This window comes from Seriola dumerili, unplaced genomic scaffold (genome assembly GCF_002260705.1).
Source record: "Seriola dumerili isolate Sdu_G_001 unplaced genomic scaffold, Sdu_1.0 BDQW01000052.1, whole genome shotgun sequence".
In the NCBI taxonomy this organism is placed as follows: Eukaryota; Metazoa; Chordata; class Actinopteri; order Carangiformes; family Carangidae; genus Seriola; species Seriola dumerili.
This window is the reverse complement of record NW_019174307.1, coordinates 20,903,329-20,922,084: the sequence shown is the minus strand read 5'-3', so window position 1 is coordinate 20,922,084 and position 18,756 is coordinate 20,903,329. Positions and strand designations below refer to the sequence as shown.

Here is an 18,756-nt window from a genome sequence, read left to right as displayed (position 1 = left end):
TCTGGACTCTCCACAGACCTCACTGTGAAAAGGTTTCACGAGAATGACTTTTTTAAAAATTTTTATCAAAGAAGTATTCCCTTTGAAAACTATTCAAAGGCTGTCACTGCGGAGATACAGCAGTACTTCTGCACATCCACTTACTGCCGCTCAAGGCCTTCACACCCTCTATGTTTTCAATCATCCGTTTCTGAATAATATGTACTTATGTTGAAATGGTGGCTTTTATATTTATGTGGTTGCCTTGTATTCTCCTTCTGTTCTACCGAAGCGAAAAGACTGTGGAACAAATCATGGTCACCTTTGTCTGTGGCAAGTCTTTAACGGTTTCTGGTTCAACCAGGTTTGTGGCCCTCCCCCAAGTCACACCACAGGAAAGCCAGCTATTCAGCAGCAGGAGAAGTGTCATCGCTGAGGTTTCTAACAAATTACACCCTTCACTTGCGGAGAAAGCCGAGCGAGCTCTTGGCTGGGAGAGTGTTCTTGGCCAGGGCGAAGGGAAAACTGCTCTGAGAGTGGAAGAAACGCTCCTGAAAGCAAAGTGACACCTGTCTCATATTCAGCGTTGCCTCTCTGATGAAAAAAAACAAAAAAACACAGAGCACTCGTTGTCATGGTTAAAAAAAGGAAGGAAAGTTCTCGGCATACGCCAGGGGACTAATATGATAAACTGTGTCCTTCCTGGCAACACAGCTCATCCTGCATTTGATAAAGGAGAGCACATCTGATAGGGTTATTCAGTTTTGTGTGGTGACCATGTATGATGTACAGATCCAGGCAGTGTAGTCGATAGAGCAGCGTGCTGCTGTAAAACATCAACTGAATTTCTCTCTCTGATGTTTCTCATCCCGGTCAGTTGTCTGAGTGTTGTTGTTTTTTTTTGTTTAAGGGTTTGCCAGTGTCTGCTGGTTGGTTCAGTCTTCAGTGGTGAAGTCCTCACTCTCTGTGTATCTTGACTTTAACAGTGAGATTGTCCTTTTTGCACTGAACATTATTTATTGAGGCTCTATTTAAAAAACTGTCTCTTTACGTAAAAAGATGACCGGACACAGTTTTGACTTGGACATGTACCTATACTTATTGAATTCCGAAATATTAGAATTTACTACTACAATGATTTAGTATTGCACTAGTAGGGATTTAAAACACTTGAGCCTACATTTCCCACAATGCAACTTGATAGCATCTTTTCATTAGAGCCTCCCTGCCTGGTAATTGCATACATTTTTCCAATTCCACACCTCCAGCTTGTAACACAGGCTTTTTTTTTTTTTTCAACAAAAGCTTTTCACAGTTTTTCACAAGTTTAATAAAGAGAAACATGTTTTGAAAAGACACTCTGAAGCCGTATTATTTGCCTCAACATTTTAAGTTGCAATTTCAAACACCATGTTTATTCAGTGTACTAAAACATAGAGTTTTATAGCAACACTGCCAAGGATTTAGTTTATGAAAAAATTAATCACTGTAGTCCTTTTTGCTAGCAGGTCATTAATCAATAGCTTATAATAGCAAGTATTATATATGTACTGCAGTTTACAGTCAAAATCTGCAAATATACCCCCTGTGAAAAAAGTGTAAATAAACAGTAATAAACTGCTACTCTTTCATCATTATAGAAAACGACAGCTTTGAGTAGATTTTACAGTAATATAATAGCAATCCTGCTCTCAGTTCTCTAATGTTTAATAGCAACATCTTTAACAGTTTAGTGTCTGCACAATGAAGTTGATCTTTGAGTTCAGAATATTGAGGAAAGAACCAGAAGACATTTTGTTCTTTGTTGGGCCATAAAATCTCTTTAAGTTCGTAAGTGCTGAGAGACACTTATTAGCCTAATGATGGAAACAAAGACCTTGACATTTTATGCTGTCCAGTTTTGCTCTTTACAACTGAGTGATTTGCAGTTTACAGAAAATCTGTGCAAATAAAAAGTTGCAGATATTTGCAGGGTTGTGAGAGCTAAATGTGAGCCTCATTAATGAAATCTGACACTGGGCCCCCACGGTCCCTCCCCACACATGATCCAAATTGTGGCCCTCCAGGATGAAATGGTTAAGATTATGAATCTGGTCTTTTCTGTTTGTCTGCTCAGATGTGCTATATATCATACACAATATCTAAAACACCAGTGATTGAATGTTAAAAACTCCTGGCAGAAGGATTTTGTCTTCCAAGGGCACGGATGATGTCAATACAAGTCAAATATTTGTAAGTGAAAGTATGGAGGGCGGTGTGCATCATTTTTGGGGTTGACACACACCTTGATGATGATCATCCATCTCGCTTTGGACCCCATCTGATCTCAAGACATCAGACACCCTCTTTTCCAAAACATCATTTCCAAATTATTTATGACAGTAAAATTGTAGGCTATAGCCATGTTTTATTCCCCCACAGTGTAACTGGATGGACCCTGGTCCATTCTCCTGTCATGCATAATATCTTCAACAAAACCTAATGTGTCAGTGGGGTGCACTTCTAGAGCTACAGGGGGCACTATTTTGTCTTAAATAAAATAAAATAAAACATAAATCTAGTTAGAATCATCAAATATTTGGGATTTTTACTTGAAAATGTAATAATTATCAAAATTGTTGATATAATATTGTATACATACACACTGTAATACTATAATTGGTGCTTTTACTTTTGATACTTAAAGTGCATTTTCTTGTTAATACTTGTGTATTTTTTATTTGTAAGCAAATTTATTGAAATGATCAGTGGTGAAAAAATATTTAAGTATATTCACTTAAGTAAAATTTTGGCATATTTGGTTTTCTAAAACTGGAAATTTTGCATTGTACCGCTGCATTAAGGCATTACAAATTGCTATCACTGATTATTACAGTTGTTCCCACACCACACTTATATGTTATATTACACATTATAATTCTGCCAAACGAAATTGTCAGACGGTCCCTAAGTCGGCAGGCTGAGTAGTTGATGCTGGATCACCGAGCAGCAGCAGTTCAGTCAGTCCGTCGCTGCAGTCCAACACAGCGGCCAGTCATCAACATCCTCTCAGCGTCCTCGGAGCTGTAACGCTATGTGGCTCTGAACTGACGGCGGACGGTTCAGCCGGAGCAGGGTACGGCGGTGTTAACATTCGTGGACATGAGGACACCTGCTACAGCGGCTTCTTCCAAACGGCGGACCGGGAATCTTGACTGGCATCGATTTTCACCGTGCAAATGAGAAAGGTGGTGATGCAGCAGCAGCAGCAGCAGCAGCAGCAGCAGCAGAGCGGCGTCCACACAAGAGACCGCCTCTGTCACTTCATAACCAGCTAGCTAGCGTTAGCAACCTAGCCTAATAGCTAGCACCTCAGCAGGCTGCAGGTTTCTCAGCTCAGTCTTTATCAAGGGATAGCTAAAATGTCAGCGAGCCCAAACATGTATGTCGGAATATTTTTCTTAAATCCACGTCTCTTCCTGACTGCTGCCTGGCTGTTTATTTACCGTTGCTCGTTTTTTTTCCCCTGCTAGCCATCGTTAGCCGGATAAGTTAGCCTCTCATTTGCTTGTTAGCTAGCATTTTGTATCGGCTAATCAGCTCACACAGACTGGCACTGCCAGAGAATGAACTTGGTATTCAGCGTAGAGACGCCGAGACATCGTAGCTACACACAGACCCGATGGAAAACTACTGACTAAAACACATCATCTCAGACATTTAATACGTGAATACAGTCGTTATTACGACCGTTTTTTTTCCGGCTAGTCTTTAAAGGGGCTACTCGTTTTTATTTCCATCCATCCTTCGCAGAAGCACTTGGAGCAGCTGCTGAGTGGTACCAAACATTTGCTCCATGTCTTTCTACATATGCGATTACGGGCTAGTGAAGTACAGCCACATGGGTATTTGCTTGAAGGGCTCCAAGTTCAGATGTCATACAGTGATGCAGCGTACTTAGCTTGCATGTCCTGCCCCTCTTGCCAAAGGTTTCCACACAACTGTGAATTGTCATTCCGGTCGACTCCGATGGCAGGAGGGTGTTTTGTACGTAGGCTGAGCTTGCTCTTCATCTCCGTCATTTCTGAGATCATTTAATCCCGATATGTATACCTGCAAGCTATGTGGCACTCGTAGGAAACAAACACAGAAAGCTGGCTTCGTCCTGCAGTGTTAGTGCTGGCAGAGATGGCAGAGTATGCACAGAGGGCAGTTGTTTGGTGATGGTTTGGTCTTCGATATTGCACAGCCTCGTGATACCTTAAGCCTCTGGAAAATATGTTTGTCATTTGTTTCTCTAGGTCAAAGGATTAAGTGTTTTTTTTGTGTGTGTGTGTGTGTGTGTGTGTGACTGGGAGAGATTGTGAGGTATTTATTTATGAGATGACATGTTGCTTAATTCACCATAGCATGCGAGGGGATTGTTTTGTTTTGCTCTAATATTTCAGTTATCACTTGATATATGACACCCCGGCTTCTTGAGTTGTCAGCGTGTATGTGTGATCGTAATTGGCTCTATAGAAGCTTGTCAGAGTGCTTGGCGAGATGATACTAGTGGTTACAAGGGACGTGCTGCTAAGGTGGAGAGATGACAACTAAAGGAAAGACTATAAAGGGTAGCAGCTCTGTGTGCTGCCTGTGTGGATGTAGGGTGATTAAAATGAAGGGAGGAAAAGATCTGTATTTGTATTTGTATTAAATGGTGGCGAGTCTCTGGTAACTACAATGTAAATAGATCTTAATGAAATATTGGTAACTCGTCAACTTTGAATTCAATGCTAACTCTTTATCTCTGATGTCTCTTCTTTCAGAATCGTCATGACCATTCTGCTGCTGACCAGTCACTCCTTCACTGAGGGACCTCAGCCCTTTTTGGTTTCTGGACTTACCAATGCAGGGATGAGATAATAAAGTCAACCAGCTGGTGCATGCCGCTGCAACAACTCCTGTGGCACTTGTAAACCCCACCCCACCCTGCCCCCCGACCCCTACCCTGAGCTAAGTTTTAAATTTCATCAGTCAAAACATGACGACACCGGCTCTCCTGCCGCTGTCGGGCCGCAGGATACCCACTCTTTCACCGGGCGCCTCCTCCTTCCCGCACCACAGAGCTACGTTGAGGCTCTCCGAGAAGTTCATCCTCCTCCTTATTCTCAGTGCCTTCATCACCTTATGTTTTGGGGCCTTCTTCTTCCTCCCGGACAATTCCAAGCACAAGCGCTTTGACCTGGGCTTGGAGGATGTGCTCATCCCTCATATTGACTCGCCCAAAGAGGGGAAGCATGCCTCTGGACAGGTGGTCATACATGGACAGGGAGGACATGACGAGCACAGACATAGGTAAGTCACTTATTTGATAATAAATATACAGAGAAGAAACCTTTGCAACAAGGTTTGTTAATTGTTAGAAATGACCAGGTTTATTTTTGGTTCCTACCATCACAGACGAATGTTTGCTTGAGGCCATGAAGGCAGGTGCAACTCTCCACTTCTTCAGCAGTCTGTTGTGACACCCAGGGGTGGGGCAGAGTTTGTAGAGTGAGACATGTTCTTCTGAGCCTTTAGGTACACGTCAGCGCAGGTGTTCTCTTTTTTTTTTCCTTCATCTTCTGGTGCAGCTGGGGCTCTCCTGAATACGCTTGCCCTTGTGTCTCCGCTGGGTGTAATTGTTTAAGTTCTTGTACGACAGAAATTTTTATCACCTTGGCCCCAGTGTTGATGCACCATCCCACGGACAGACACGGTTGAACTTGATGAGCTAGAACACGCTGGCTGTTTGAAAAGCTTTAGTGACTGCTTAAACAGGCTCGGAAATGACTGCCCTCTGCGAGCCAAATACTGGTGAAATTTGGCTGCAGCTTTTACATTTGTCATTTAGTTTGTCCAGGCTCTTTGGCCGGTAGCCAGCCATCGTCTGCTCTTTTTGTTCCTTCCTAAATCAAATGCATATTTGGCTCCTCTAAGTGTCTCGTGCTATTTGGAATCCACTGTGCTCGATGAGTTTCATGACCTCTTACCAAATATTATTTCTAACTGACCCCACATACTTTAAAGGGAAGTCTACCTCATTGACATTTAATACATTTTTAATAACTTACTGTAAGGCAGCAAATCAGTTATGGAAACCTATTTTGTACTTTAAAATCTGCATATTTTTAATTTTATGATGCTCTATCAAAATGTTAACCCAAACTCCCTAAGTGTTTGTTTAATTTAATTGAGATTGTTTATCTCTGATCTGTCAAATTGAACTGTTGAACAACATTACTTAGCACATAAGTAAAAATGCGTTTTTTACATATTGTGATTAATTGCACTTTGGATGTCTTGGCTTGGAGGGTTTTCAGAGCCTCTGTTTATTTTTAAGCCGTGCACTACCTACACACTGAGGGATTCAAAAATAGTATAGTTATTTAACTTATAATTACATAAGCAGCATCAGGTTTTTTTTTTTTTTAGCTTGACTCATACATGCATGAACTGTGTATTATTTTGAGGGGCAACCAAAGACTTATGGCTGAAATAAAATGCACAAAATGCCAAACAGGAGGTGGAAAGGATAATTTAATAGGAAAGGTCTCCTCCATGCTGGCCAGGGAGGTCATTAGTTTTACTGAGTGCTGGGCAAGGTGTTAAAAGCAATTTCTCAAACAGTTTCACAGTGGGGACCATTGAGTGTTGCCTCCTCGTCCCTTGTGGTGCTTTTTTTTTTTTTCATTTTTCCATCCTGAAAGCCTCCCAGAGCTTTGGATGCAGCCTGCTTGAAATAACGCAATTATTATTGTCCGGTGACACAGAAGAGCAAAACGTGACTTGGCTGAATTTTTTTTGGGCCCTTTTGGGTGCTGAGTTTTGTTTTTTTTCTCTTGATCTTTTCCTCTCAATATTAAATAAGCAGAATCTGACTCATTTTATTGGCAATTTTCAGCTTTGTGATCTACTTCCTGTGTATTTGCAGATTGCAGCCGAAGCTTGCATCCTTGGAAGACATGGGTGTTATTGAATTGAGCCTTTAATATTAAAAATGAATAAATAAATATAGCTTTATTAAAATAGTTAGAGTGAAATAAAATATACAAAATATACCGGTACATGTTTCATTGAATGTAACTCTGGACCAAAGGGGCTTGTTAAAGTGAGATAAAAGAAGAAGCCACTCAGATGTCCCTGTGATGACAACTTAAGTTTTTGAAGAGGGAGAATAATACTTTAGAGATCTCTTGAAATTAGTTTTATGCAAATGTAAAGTCACAAGCATGCTCCCGGTGCTTTTAACCTCACATAAACATTCATGTGATGTGATATACTTTTTTTTTTTTTTTTGTCTGCTTATAGCAGCTTATATAAATGTGTTCCAGTTGCTTTTTGTTTTGTTGCTGCCTCAGCTGATCTGAAAATCATCACTGTGTGCTCCAGAGTACCAGGGTCCCAACAGGCCCTGGAAAATGAGGTGTGCTAGCATTTGAAGAGACCCCTCAGGAACAGAGGCAGACTCCTAATGATTTCACCACCTGTATTTGGCCACAGAAACCCCCAGAGAACCGGGGCTCTGTTCTCAAGTTCAGCCTCTTATCAGTCTTATAAAAGCTTTTGAGAAAGAAAAAAGATTATTATTCGATTTGCCATGGATTAATCCAGCTGTTCAAGTGAATTATTGAGATGTTGACCATTATTCAAAATGCCTGAAAATATATGGGTAAATGACTCGCTGTTTCACTGTATTGAACTATTTTGTAGCTTTATGATTTTGTGCTATGGATGTTTGTTTTTGGAAAAATTGTAAGTCACAAGGATCCAGTGGCTCTGGTAGAGCTTCACTTTACTTATCACGTCCTGATTTCTTTTTATTATTTATATTATTGTAATTTCAGAATATAGAGTATATCAATGATTATAGGACAGTTTCTTCTTACAGCTCAAATAGACAATCAGTCATTCTGTCTCATACTTGCCCTCTCTCCTGTCAAGCTTCTCGAAGTCAAGTTTACAACCAAGAAAACATTTTCTCTGACTGTTGGCATTTTAAAATCTTTCCCTCCGTCACGTTGTGCTTCTCGTCTGCTTGACTTTATGGCTTTGTCTGAAGGTGGTCATTTGGAAGTTTTTCTCCTCTATAGTAGTCATTTAACACGATGCAGCAGATGGGTTATGGGTTAAGACTGGTTTTACTGGACACTTATGGGGCTGACGAACTCTGGCAGGCACACTTTAGACAAAACAAATATATTTTCCCACTTGCTTCTTGTGCCATCCAGCTGCACAGATAGTTTCAGTTCCTCTGGGGGAGGTTTTAAGATGTGACGTCCACTGCTGAGGTTGCCAGTCCAATACAGTGAAGTTTTATGTCATTTGGTTTGTAGAAAAAAAAGCCCAGACCCTCATGCCAGCCATCCTTATTGGGAACAATTTTCTACTGAAATATTACTGCCAAATGAGTATGTTTGCACAGGAGGAGGTCTGCTAGAATGAGCACTGGAAAGTGATCTTCTGTGCAGAGATTATTACTACAGGCTGGTCTTATTTTGTCTCCAGTCTTCTCCTTTTGTGGTGACAACAGGAGAAACCTCATTAATCCCAGCTAAAGCTATCTGTAGACAGTAAGAATAATATGTAACACCTGAATGCAACACGTCAACACTGGAGGGATTTTGCAGTAATGCAACCTCTGATTTGAAAATAAGTATTGGTGATCAGTCAGAGTTACAGATATATAGTATAGTATATGTTTTTTGTTTGTGAGACTGTTATTAGATTAGTATGGTGTTATCAATGTGTATAGAGAGATTAGTGATTGTTATATGGATGGAGAGCCAGGATCCTGCAGTCGATTGTTTGCAAGGTGAATGGAAAAAGGGGGACGCCTTTGGACGGATGTGTGGATCGCTGCGAATCGCTCGGGTGTTACGCTCTGTCAACCTCAACATACTGCGAGGCCATTAATGGTCCTGCCTTGGTTTTTTGTTTTGGTCTGACTCAAACAATATAGGAGTAGCCAGGAGCAGTGCACTTCATGTGAGAGAGGGGGGCAAGTGGACGTGCTGACAGAGGCTGTGACTTTTCAGCAGCAGAAGAGCCGTAAGTGGCCACAGCAGCAATATGGAAGGGGGCAGGAAAAAACCCACCTCTTATTAACTGATCAGACGTATCACTACTCCACTGAGATGGTTTACTGCTTTTCTCTCTTTTAATCACTGTAAACTGAACATCCTTGCATTTTAAACTGCTTGTTGACAAAGCTGTTTTGTAGATGTCCCCTTATGATGTGAGAAACTGTGATGACATTTAATAGACTAAACCGTTGATTGAAAAAGTAATTGTCAGGTTGATAATGAAAATAATCCTTAGCTGCAGAACAGCTCTACAGTGCAGCTGGTCTGACAATCTGAATCACATGTGGCAATAGGGGCATGTGTATTTAGACTTACAGCAGCCAAGTGGAGATTTCTGAATTGTGTGTTTCTGTCCAGGTTTGGAAATTACAACATGAGCATTCATGCTGGGTTCTTGCCAAAGTGCCCAGTAGGTTTGACAGGCTCGCCATCTGCCACCGAAATTAACCAATATTTAGCTGTATGCTTGTGTGTTTTAGTAATATCAGTTAGTGCTGCCTAATCTAGAGGAAGATGCATATTTAATGGTTTTGTTGGGGTGACGCTTTTTCCCCACTTTAATTCTCTCGCCATCGCAGGAAAATCTGCAGTTTTATTGTCATGAAGATTTTCTCTGCTGTGCAGCTTCATTTGTAGGCCAGGGATTTGGTACAGCACCGAGGAAGTGTGTTAGGATTCTGCATCATCTTCACAGCTGATGGGAGAAAAAAGCAGCCTCCTGCAGTTTAGGGATTGCTGAAGTCAATACTTTAATATCCTGTTTTCTGAATAATTTTTTTGCCTCATGGTCCAGTAAATAACAGATCATCTACCTGTGGCTCTGTGAACTTGCCTGGCCGTCCGCATGAGTATGACTTGCTCATTCAAGATGTAATAGTCACAAACTCTGCTCCTTCCTGTCTTTTGTCATGAAATGCTTTTAGAAAACTAATAAGAAACTGAAGGAGACTTGTGCGTCTGCAGGGTTTGAGATCAGTGAAGAGTATTCCCATCTGCCTCTCCCCTGAATCTTTAAGTTACTCCACCAAAAAAAACGCTCGTACAAACGTGTCACTCTCTTTACATTTGGGTTCCGCCCACATGGCACCCAACACCTGGCTGATGGCCAGGAAGAAGCCCAGCCTGCGTGCTATTAGATGACCAATTTGAGAAATGACTTTAAGCGGCTTGACATTTGATACTGGAGAAGACTGTTAATAGGTTTTTCAAAATAAAAGCTGATGGCACTTTGGCATTAAACATTTTTAGAGAGTGAGCAGCATCATCAAGTGGAGCTGTTGCTGACGACCATCGTATGAATGCGCTCCTGCGGTGTCTGTGCATCCGTGCTGCTGACACATAAAGTGGTGCTGAACAAAATCTACTTCTGTACCACTCATACCCGTACTGTCAGGCTTCAGGGTTCAGTTTCCTGCTGCGTTAACCCGCGTTTGTTGGTTTTCGTGTTTGTTTACTGTGCTGACAAGTATTCGTCAAGTGAGTCATGTAATGTTCAAACACAGCCAGAGGTAGAGGAAAATGCACAAACTCAACCTTTTCACACAGCATCCTTCTCATAATGGAGTTTAGTGCTGTGACCGCAAGTAACCTGGTTGCACCACTTATTGCCTTGCCAGTTATTGTTAGAGTTGCAGGGCCAGAGCTTTGCCTTTGCGCCCTGATATGGCCATAAATCATCAGCACAGTCCCCCTTCCCTCAGGTCGTATTTAAAACGGGGGCCAACATCAAAGTGCACTTATTTATCATATTTAGTGTGATCTTAGATATTATTTCTGTGTCTTCACGCTTCATTCGCCTGTCAGCCACAAGGTAAATCTAGGTTGGTGTTTGTGTCTAGTGTGTGTATTTCTCAATGTGTAAGAACCTCAGTGCTAATAAAGGAGCACCAGCTTGTGCGTGCAGATCACCCCATCTCACACACACACACACACACACACACACACACACACTGTCAAACTAGCTCAACCTGGAAAGAATACCAAGGCGCTGCAGTCGGCGCAGAGGGGGCATGAAACCCATCCATTCTGGTTTGTGGATTCAACAGGGGCAGAGCCATTTAATATCAGCATCTGTTGTTCAGAGGAAATGAAGGAGTCACCTACATTAAATGGGCTTTTCACGCATCCATCAAAATTGTTGAACTGTTTACAGTTTTATGTCTAAAGCCAGGTTGTATGTATCGGGCTTGAGGTTGGATTTCTCTGGAACTAAAACGCGGCTTTAAAGGATAACATCACTGCAGTTTTAGCTTTTTCTCCCATCACCACGATTACTTTTAAAAATTCTAACCATAGCCGCACTTTCACAAGCATCTGAGGTTCAGCTGCAGGTTTTTCTTTGCACCTGTTGTTTCCCCGTCCCTGCCAAAAAATAGATTAAAAACACGATACCGCTGCCTTGACTCACAGCAGAAGTAAAAGCTGCTAGGCTGCATTTAACTGTGCAAACCACCTCCATACCTACATTTGTACGGTGTTGTTCATTGGGCGGGCTATAAAAGAAATATATATTCCCCCTGAGCTGGTAAATTATAAAATGCATTGTCTTTTTTTTTTGCTGTTTTACCAGCCAGCTAGACTTTTTGAAGAGTAGGAGCCCCTCAAAATGATGTCTGGTTACTTGCCCAAGTGGCTGGCAGGGTACTCTGAATTTCCAGCTGGAACAAGGACTTGGCATTGGGGTCGTTTTTTTTTTTTTTCATTCTGATGGTGTTGTATTGTATTTTTCATAAGTAGTGTTTACCGCAGGAGTTTTGGACTTGCAGCCAGTGTGTTGATTTCCATTAAATTATTTAAGAGGACTCCATCTTGGGCAACAAATGCCCACAAACTGTCCCTTGTTAAGAGTCAGAACATTAAAATTATACAAGAAATTTGTCCTCGCACTTGACCTTCTAAACAGACTCTGCACAAACCTTATGTAAATTAAATTGCAAATTAAATTCCTATCAGTGTATCAGTCCTTCCTGTTAAAATGGTAGAGGTGAACCTTATTAGCCCACATAAATTTTATGTATTAGGGATGATCACTGGTGGAAAACCCTCTTTAGAAGGACGTAGAAAGTGGAATTTCAGATCATAACAGAAGCATTAAGTGCAACTTCACTAGTATGAAAAGTAATTATAAAAAGAAAGAAAATCACTTTCACTGCAAGGTGTTTTTCCAGTTGCAGCCGTCCTCATTATTATGTCCATTAAAACTCAGTGTTGTGTTGGTTTCAGAGTAGATATCACCACATGCAGAATAAGATATCACATATAAATTCATCTCTTAGATCAGTGTTCATAGTCATTTCACTAAGGCTCATCCTAATTAATTTGTCTGTTGTCGGGAGATCTCATCTAGTCCGGTTGGTATTGGAGCGAGCAGCCTGCAGAATGAGGAGTGGACTTCATCGGGATAATCTCCTCATTAACACTGCTGCTGTTTTATCAGATCTGCTCTCTGTGCGTCTCATTTCCTGTCTTTCTTTCTCTTGTTTTGTCTCCATCTTTTTCATGTGATCATGATGTTGTTCTCTCTGTAGAACACAGCTGCAGCCTCTCAGATTGGCCGAAGAGGGGAGGGTGTGTGTGTGTGAGTGTGTGTGTGTGTGTGAGAGAGAGAGAGGGGGGTGGGGTGGGGAGAGGAGATAAGGACTACTCATGCTTCAGAGGCTGTGCTACAGGTTTTCCAAAGAAAACACTTTGTTCTTTTCACTGATTAGTCTCCATTAACTTAGATAAACAGCAGTCAGTAAAATCAGCTGTTCTTCATTTCAAATCAAAACCTGCATGATTTTAACCCTTTATGCCCCTTCATAGTTTAACACCTCTCTTCATTATGGCGCTTCAGTACTGACTGAATTGTATCCTTAGCACTGAGTATCAAAAACCGCCAAGCAGAGCTGCAGCTAACAGATATTTTCATTATTGGTCATTCAGCTGACTCTTTTTGTTTTGATTAATTGATGAATGGTTTGTCTATTAAATGTCAGTAATAGAGAAAAATGCCAATTGCAGCTTCTCAGAGACTAAGATGACGTCTGTAAATGTCATGTTTTGTTTGACCTACTGTTCACGATGATATATGACAAAACCAGCAGAAGTTTAAGAGGCTTTATGTAGTTAATGTTGGACATTTTTTAATTATCTTTGTTTGAAAAGTTACTCTATTAATCAATAACTAAAATTGTTGCTGATAATTTTTCTGTCAAAAGTTTAATCTCTTCAGCCCTGCTATCAAGTTTTCAATGTTGACATTGAATGCCTCATCAGGTTTTAGATCTTGGTATTATGTCATCATCACTTTATTATTTGTTATGATAACGCAGCAGGTGAATACAATGTACAGTGACCTTTACTTGTCAACGAAGAAGAAGAGGCGTTTGTCTCGACAAAGTGAAACATCAAATCAAGTATAATTTTGATACCTGTGCCAAAGTTGGCGTGAGTGTTGAACAAGTTCCAACAATACTAAGGCACACACACACGCACACACACACACACACGCACACGCACACACACACGCACACACTCAGCCAGGCGCCAGCTTGCATGAACAATGCTCTTAACCTTTTTGAGGACAGAGTATTTGTGGAGGAAATAGAGTGCTTTGGCCCATCAAGGTGTATAAATAAAAACACAAAGGAGGCGGGGAAGTGGACGATTTAGCGTAAAAAGCAGTGTGTTTGGGCTGAAATAGCAGAATTCAAATGAGCGCATCAGTCGTTTTGGAAAGTGGCCGACCATCATTTGGAGATTCTGTTCTGTTTGTAAAAAAAAACAACAAAAAAAAAAACATCGCTGGTGCTTTTAATTAATTAAAGCACAAAAAACAAACACATTTTGATATTACCAGGAGGAAAACATCAGGTCTGTTCACTGGTGAGTGTTTGTGTGTGTTTGAGATGAGCCTAGGTTGCTGCAGTATGGCGCTTTGACTTTGATGTCTTTATACTGTGTTATTCAGTATGGAAACAGCAGGGCGTTGTTTTTCTCTTCTGACCCATGATTAGTGGATATCACCAGTATAATCCAATTTAAGTTAAACAATAATTTGTACCACTTAGAACAAGCTTTTAGTTAAAATCATTTGTTTCTCCGATGCTCATCGACAAACCCATGCTTGCTCCTTCTGCGTGTGAGTGTAGGTGCTGAAGTTACACCTTCAGTACATCAGTGCCCCAGATAATATCACCCATCGAGCAACAGCAGATTCCAACATCCAACACAAAACTCTTGGGAATTGGTAAAAACTCCCAGAGACTGAGACAGGGACAGTTGAAATCTTATATTCTAAGACTGTACTTCCAGTATAAAGAAGTAGAACATCCTTTTTTAAATATTAATTAATTAATTAATTGATATATGTGCATACAAATGTAATGAAACAATGCAATAATATTTTAGTTAGATTTGTACAAAAAGATCAACCCATATATTTTGTTTTATTACATTAAATTTGTATAAATAAATAAAAATAAGCAAGAATGACCCACTTTCAGAGTGGGGTATTTCCATAAGGTCATCCTTCCTGATAAATCTACGTGTTGTTGTGTGGGCCACAATTCATTATCCATAGTTAGTCACAAGGTTTGGCTACAGTTTCTCAGATGACAATAAATGTCAGTTTAAAAAAAATATCTGTTCCAGGATGGAAGGAACTGTCAAACAGACACATGATAAATAAACATAAAGACACTGGTGCTGGAACATAACAAGACTCAAAGGGGATCTTGTCATCTGTGCTGCTGGTGTAGTCGCACTGTCTGTAATATTAGTGGTTAGGTTTTGAGATATAATTATCTCTGTATAAAAAGTAAATCCTAGGATAAAGTAAAGGATAATGGCACATTGGATTGTTCTAAAAGTAAATAGATGCGCAGAAACGTTGAAAATAATAGTTTGACATCCTCTTGTTATCTTTCAGTGCTTGGAGCTGCGGTATCCAGTGTCACAAAAACACAACTTTGACTGTGATAAAAAAAAAAAAAAAAAAAAAAAAGATGTGTATACAATATTTACCTCTGGACAAGCTGTGCTACCCGCCTTTTTAAAAATGCAGCCACATTTAAATTCCACAACTGTTCTGGCAGCGGGTGTACCCAGCAAACTCTGCATTTTATGTTTTGTCAGGAAAATCTGATATGGTGTCGCTGCTGCCATTCTTCTCGAACTGACAACGGTGATTGATGATCTGTCAGAGAGCTCAGGGGATCGTGAGACATCCAGATGACACCAAATCATATACACCACATCATCATACAGGAGATTGTACTTCTGAAAACAGTGGGATTGTATGATTTCATGACAGGAGGTCGGGGAAAACTGCAGTGGAACAGACAGTAGGGGCTTTGATTGTGGTTAATACGGGAGATAATTACATTAGCTTTACGTGTTTGGGCAATTTGGTGTTTTAGTAATGTTGAATGACTGACAGCAGCTGTATTCAAGTCGTCTTTGAACACCCAGCAGAGCCAGCAGTCATGTTAGTGCAGCAGAAAATCAAAAAGACTTGCCACCATGCTTCCCTGCATGCAGAGCTCAACCGAGCAAAGATGACGACCTTGGCATCTCCTCACAATAGAGGTGAATTTTAGACACTTTGTAACACAGGTTACAGGCTTTCAGTCTTGAAGGTTTGCCAAAATACATGCAAGAGCAAGAATGTGAGAGCAAAAAACTAAATCTAACCAAGAGTTTGTGACTCACATGACCCATATCAACACAGGGGACAATCCTGTAATTGAATTAAGCAGGATTTCCGGACTAAATAAGAATGAGCCGAGCCCACGGGACTGCACGTGCAACAAATATGGTGCTGTAGCAACTGTGATGTCATCGCAGTGAAAGAGATATAGAAATGTCTGTTTGCAATACCGTTCGCACTTTGAAGCCGCTCTGTGATCGCTCAAAGAAGCGTGCAGCGCGGGGAGATGTATCCAGAATTCTGGAGGTAATTGAAGATTTTGCAAAGCATAATGGGATAGAGCGAGATGTAACGAATCAGTGGTCCTATTAAAATTACTTTTGAAGATGATTTACCACTTCTGTAGAGGAAGGAAAATGCACGGGCAGCACCCTGACATCAGTCAAAGGTTTTGCAAACGTTGTGTGAAAATAGTTTTAAGAACAAATCCAGATTGGTAATTGATGACCCTAAAACCTTGACTGGAGAATCCCTGATTACCAGTGCAGCTGTTGAGATTCAATTGATCCACTTTTATTGACTGACTAACTGTGGGTATTTGTCATTGTTTTTTGACATTACAAATTAATTGAAAGTACAAGTGAGCGTCATCATCTTCTTCTTCATCTGCTTATGTGAGAGCGACAGAGTGTGCGAAACAAATCAGTAGTACCTGTTGGGAGTGTGCCTCACTCCGTCTCCCATTTGTCATCTCTCCGGAGTGCAGCGGTGGTGACAGGACCTCTTGAAAAGCCAAAGAAAAGAGAAAGAGAGACACTTGTTTGAATTGGTTTGCATGAGTGCGGCGCAGTGGGTTTAAGTGACAGATGAACAATTGGAGCCGCTGCCCAAAGAAGAGACAAAATCAAGAACAAGAAAGACAATCAGAGAGAGGGAGAGAGACAGAAATACAGAGCGAGAGAGGCTCTGTCTTCAGGGGTGATGTGACCATGGTTAACTACAAAGCTTCTCGCCAAAATCCCATCCCTGCCAAACACTGGAGCTGCAGCCCTGCTCCACAGTGGCTCCCTGTCAGTTGAAGCAATGGGATCAAAGTGAGATCGCTCAACGCCAAATTAAGAATTGGCCCTCAGGTTTCCGAGGCTCGGATTTCAAATAAACGGTTCTGAATTGACAGGCAAATGCAGCTCCCTTCTCTATAATCAGCACAACCACACAGGATGTATCAGAGCTCACACGGGCCCGATAATAAATGTTCCCTGTACCTGAGCTGTAAGACGCCGGCTGGTGGATTTATGATTGGCCCGGAGATGGGAAATGGGATCTCTGTTCATATGGTGATTTTTTTTTTTTTTTTTCCCTCTGTTGTCTGTCATGACTCTTCATTAAACCTTTGTGAGGTAATCTAGATCCACAAGGAACACCTGCATAATGGTGACTGCACCAGACCTGTACTGAATCAGTGGGAAGGAAAGACTTGATTTTTGGCTTAATGGACAGTGTAGGGAAAGTGTCCTTTTGCAACAGCAAGAAAATACAGAATAAAACAAGGAAAAACTCGGAGGCAGCAGCTACAGGTGCTTCATACCTCACCAGAAAATAGTAGGATTCAGTTTAGCCCCTATTTTCCCCTCTAATGCCACTTTCAGTTTGTAGTAGCTCAGTTCTACAACCACCCTTACCTTTAAGTAGCCTATAAAGTATAGTAATGCAGAAAGAAAATTGTCTTTTGTTGACAAAATTGCTCTTGAGCATCGTTTTTGACGGGGCAAAAAATGGGAAAAATGGGAACATTTTTATGGATGTTTCTCTGTGAACCTCTCAATCATCCCTCTTTTTCCACACTTAGAAAAGCCTTAGCTAGCTGGGCAGTAACCGACCACATATAGTGTTTATTTGTTTCATGGGTGGCCTGTGTCAGCTGCAGGAAATGGACTCTCGTGTTTTTTTATAAAGGCATTAGTCAGCCAGCCATGATGTAGGTCAGAAGGGCTGGATGTGGACATGGGTACAGCCTGAGGGCTCCCTGGGCTCAGGTGTACAATCTGAAACGTACAGGGATAAAGGATGGAAGGTTTATGTACGTGTTTGTACACATATGGAGGAACTGATGAGGGAAGAGAGGACATGTTTCATCATTCAGAGGTGCATTAGTGTAGTAGTGTGGTACATGTGTTAGTGATTCAGCCTGCCATTGTTTTGATTTGGGGTTTGATGATTTTATTTTCGTTAACTTAGCTTTGTCAGTATTCGGGCTGATATGCAGCTGTAACAGGAAAGTAACGGATCACTAACTGATACACACAACACTTGACAAGTGGGAGGAAGAAGCTTGGGACACATAATTACGAAAAGAGAAAAGAGGGCGGGTGCGGAGATATTCAAAGATGGATGCGACAGCTCAGAGCAAGAACAGGAGAAGCAGAAATATGAGAGAAGTGTGTGTGTGTGAGGTTGTAGCTAACGGGAGGAGGTTGTTAGGGCAGAGATATAATTGAAAGAAGAAGAAGAAGAGAGCGGATGCTGTTATACACCCACAGTTAAGCCTGGGAGAGCTGTTACACATGCAGCATTGCAGCTGCCATATGAGCCAAGTGGGTCACGGGGAGAAAGCAGGACATGGAAGCTGTCTGATGTTGAAGGGAACCCCGGGAGCTACAGGTCACCACAAAAACAAGAACTCTGCCGCCTTACTCAACCTCCAGCATGGTCCTCGTTACTCCACTTATGGTGTTTATGGGACTAGCGGGAGCCAAACTTGTCCACATAAGCTGAAACTCAAGGGGCCTGATCCCAGGAGAGCTCTCTGGCCTAGAGATGCTTGGCAAGAAAGATATAATTGAGTGTCAGAGATGGGCTATGGATACACACACACACACACACACACACACGCAGGGATAACCTTGATCTAAACTCACCTTCATGCACTTGTCCTGAGTCGGTATAAAGTAGCAGCGCTCCTGTCAGCGCACCTTCATGCATTTATATTGTATTAAGACGATATACAGTGGAAGCTTTTTGCTGTTACCCTTTCAAGGTCTTACTCTATCAGCTCTG

The 18,756-nt window shown here is 41.3% G+C and overlaps 1 protein-coding gene across 1 annotated transcript in view; it reads left to right on the top strand.

Moving 5' to 3' along the window:
• The first annotated feature begins 4,955 nt into the window (after positions 1 to 4,955).
• The window catches only part of man1a2 (mannosidase alpha class 1A member 2), a 130,954-nt gene continuing 117,153 nt past the window's right edge, over positions 4,956 to 18,756 (top strand). Inside the window, exon 1 of the mRNA XM_022741006.1 lies at positions 4,956 to 5,298. Coding sequence (XP_022596727.1) covers positions 4,985 to 5,298 — 314 coding nt within the window. The 5' untranslated portion in view covers positions 4,956 to 4,984. The remainder of the gene's footprint in view (positions 5,299 to 18,756) is intronic.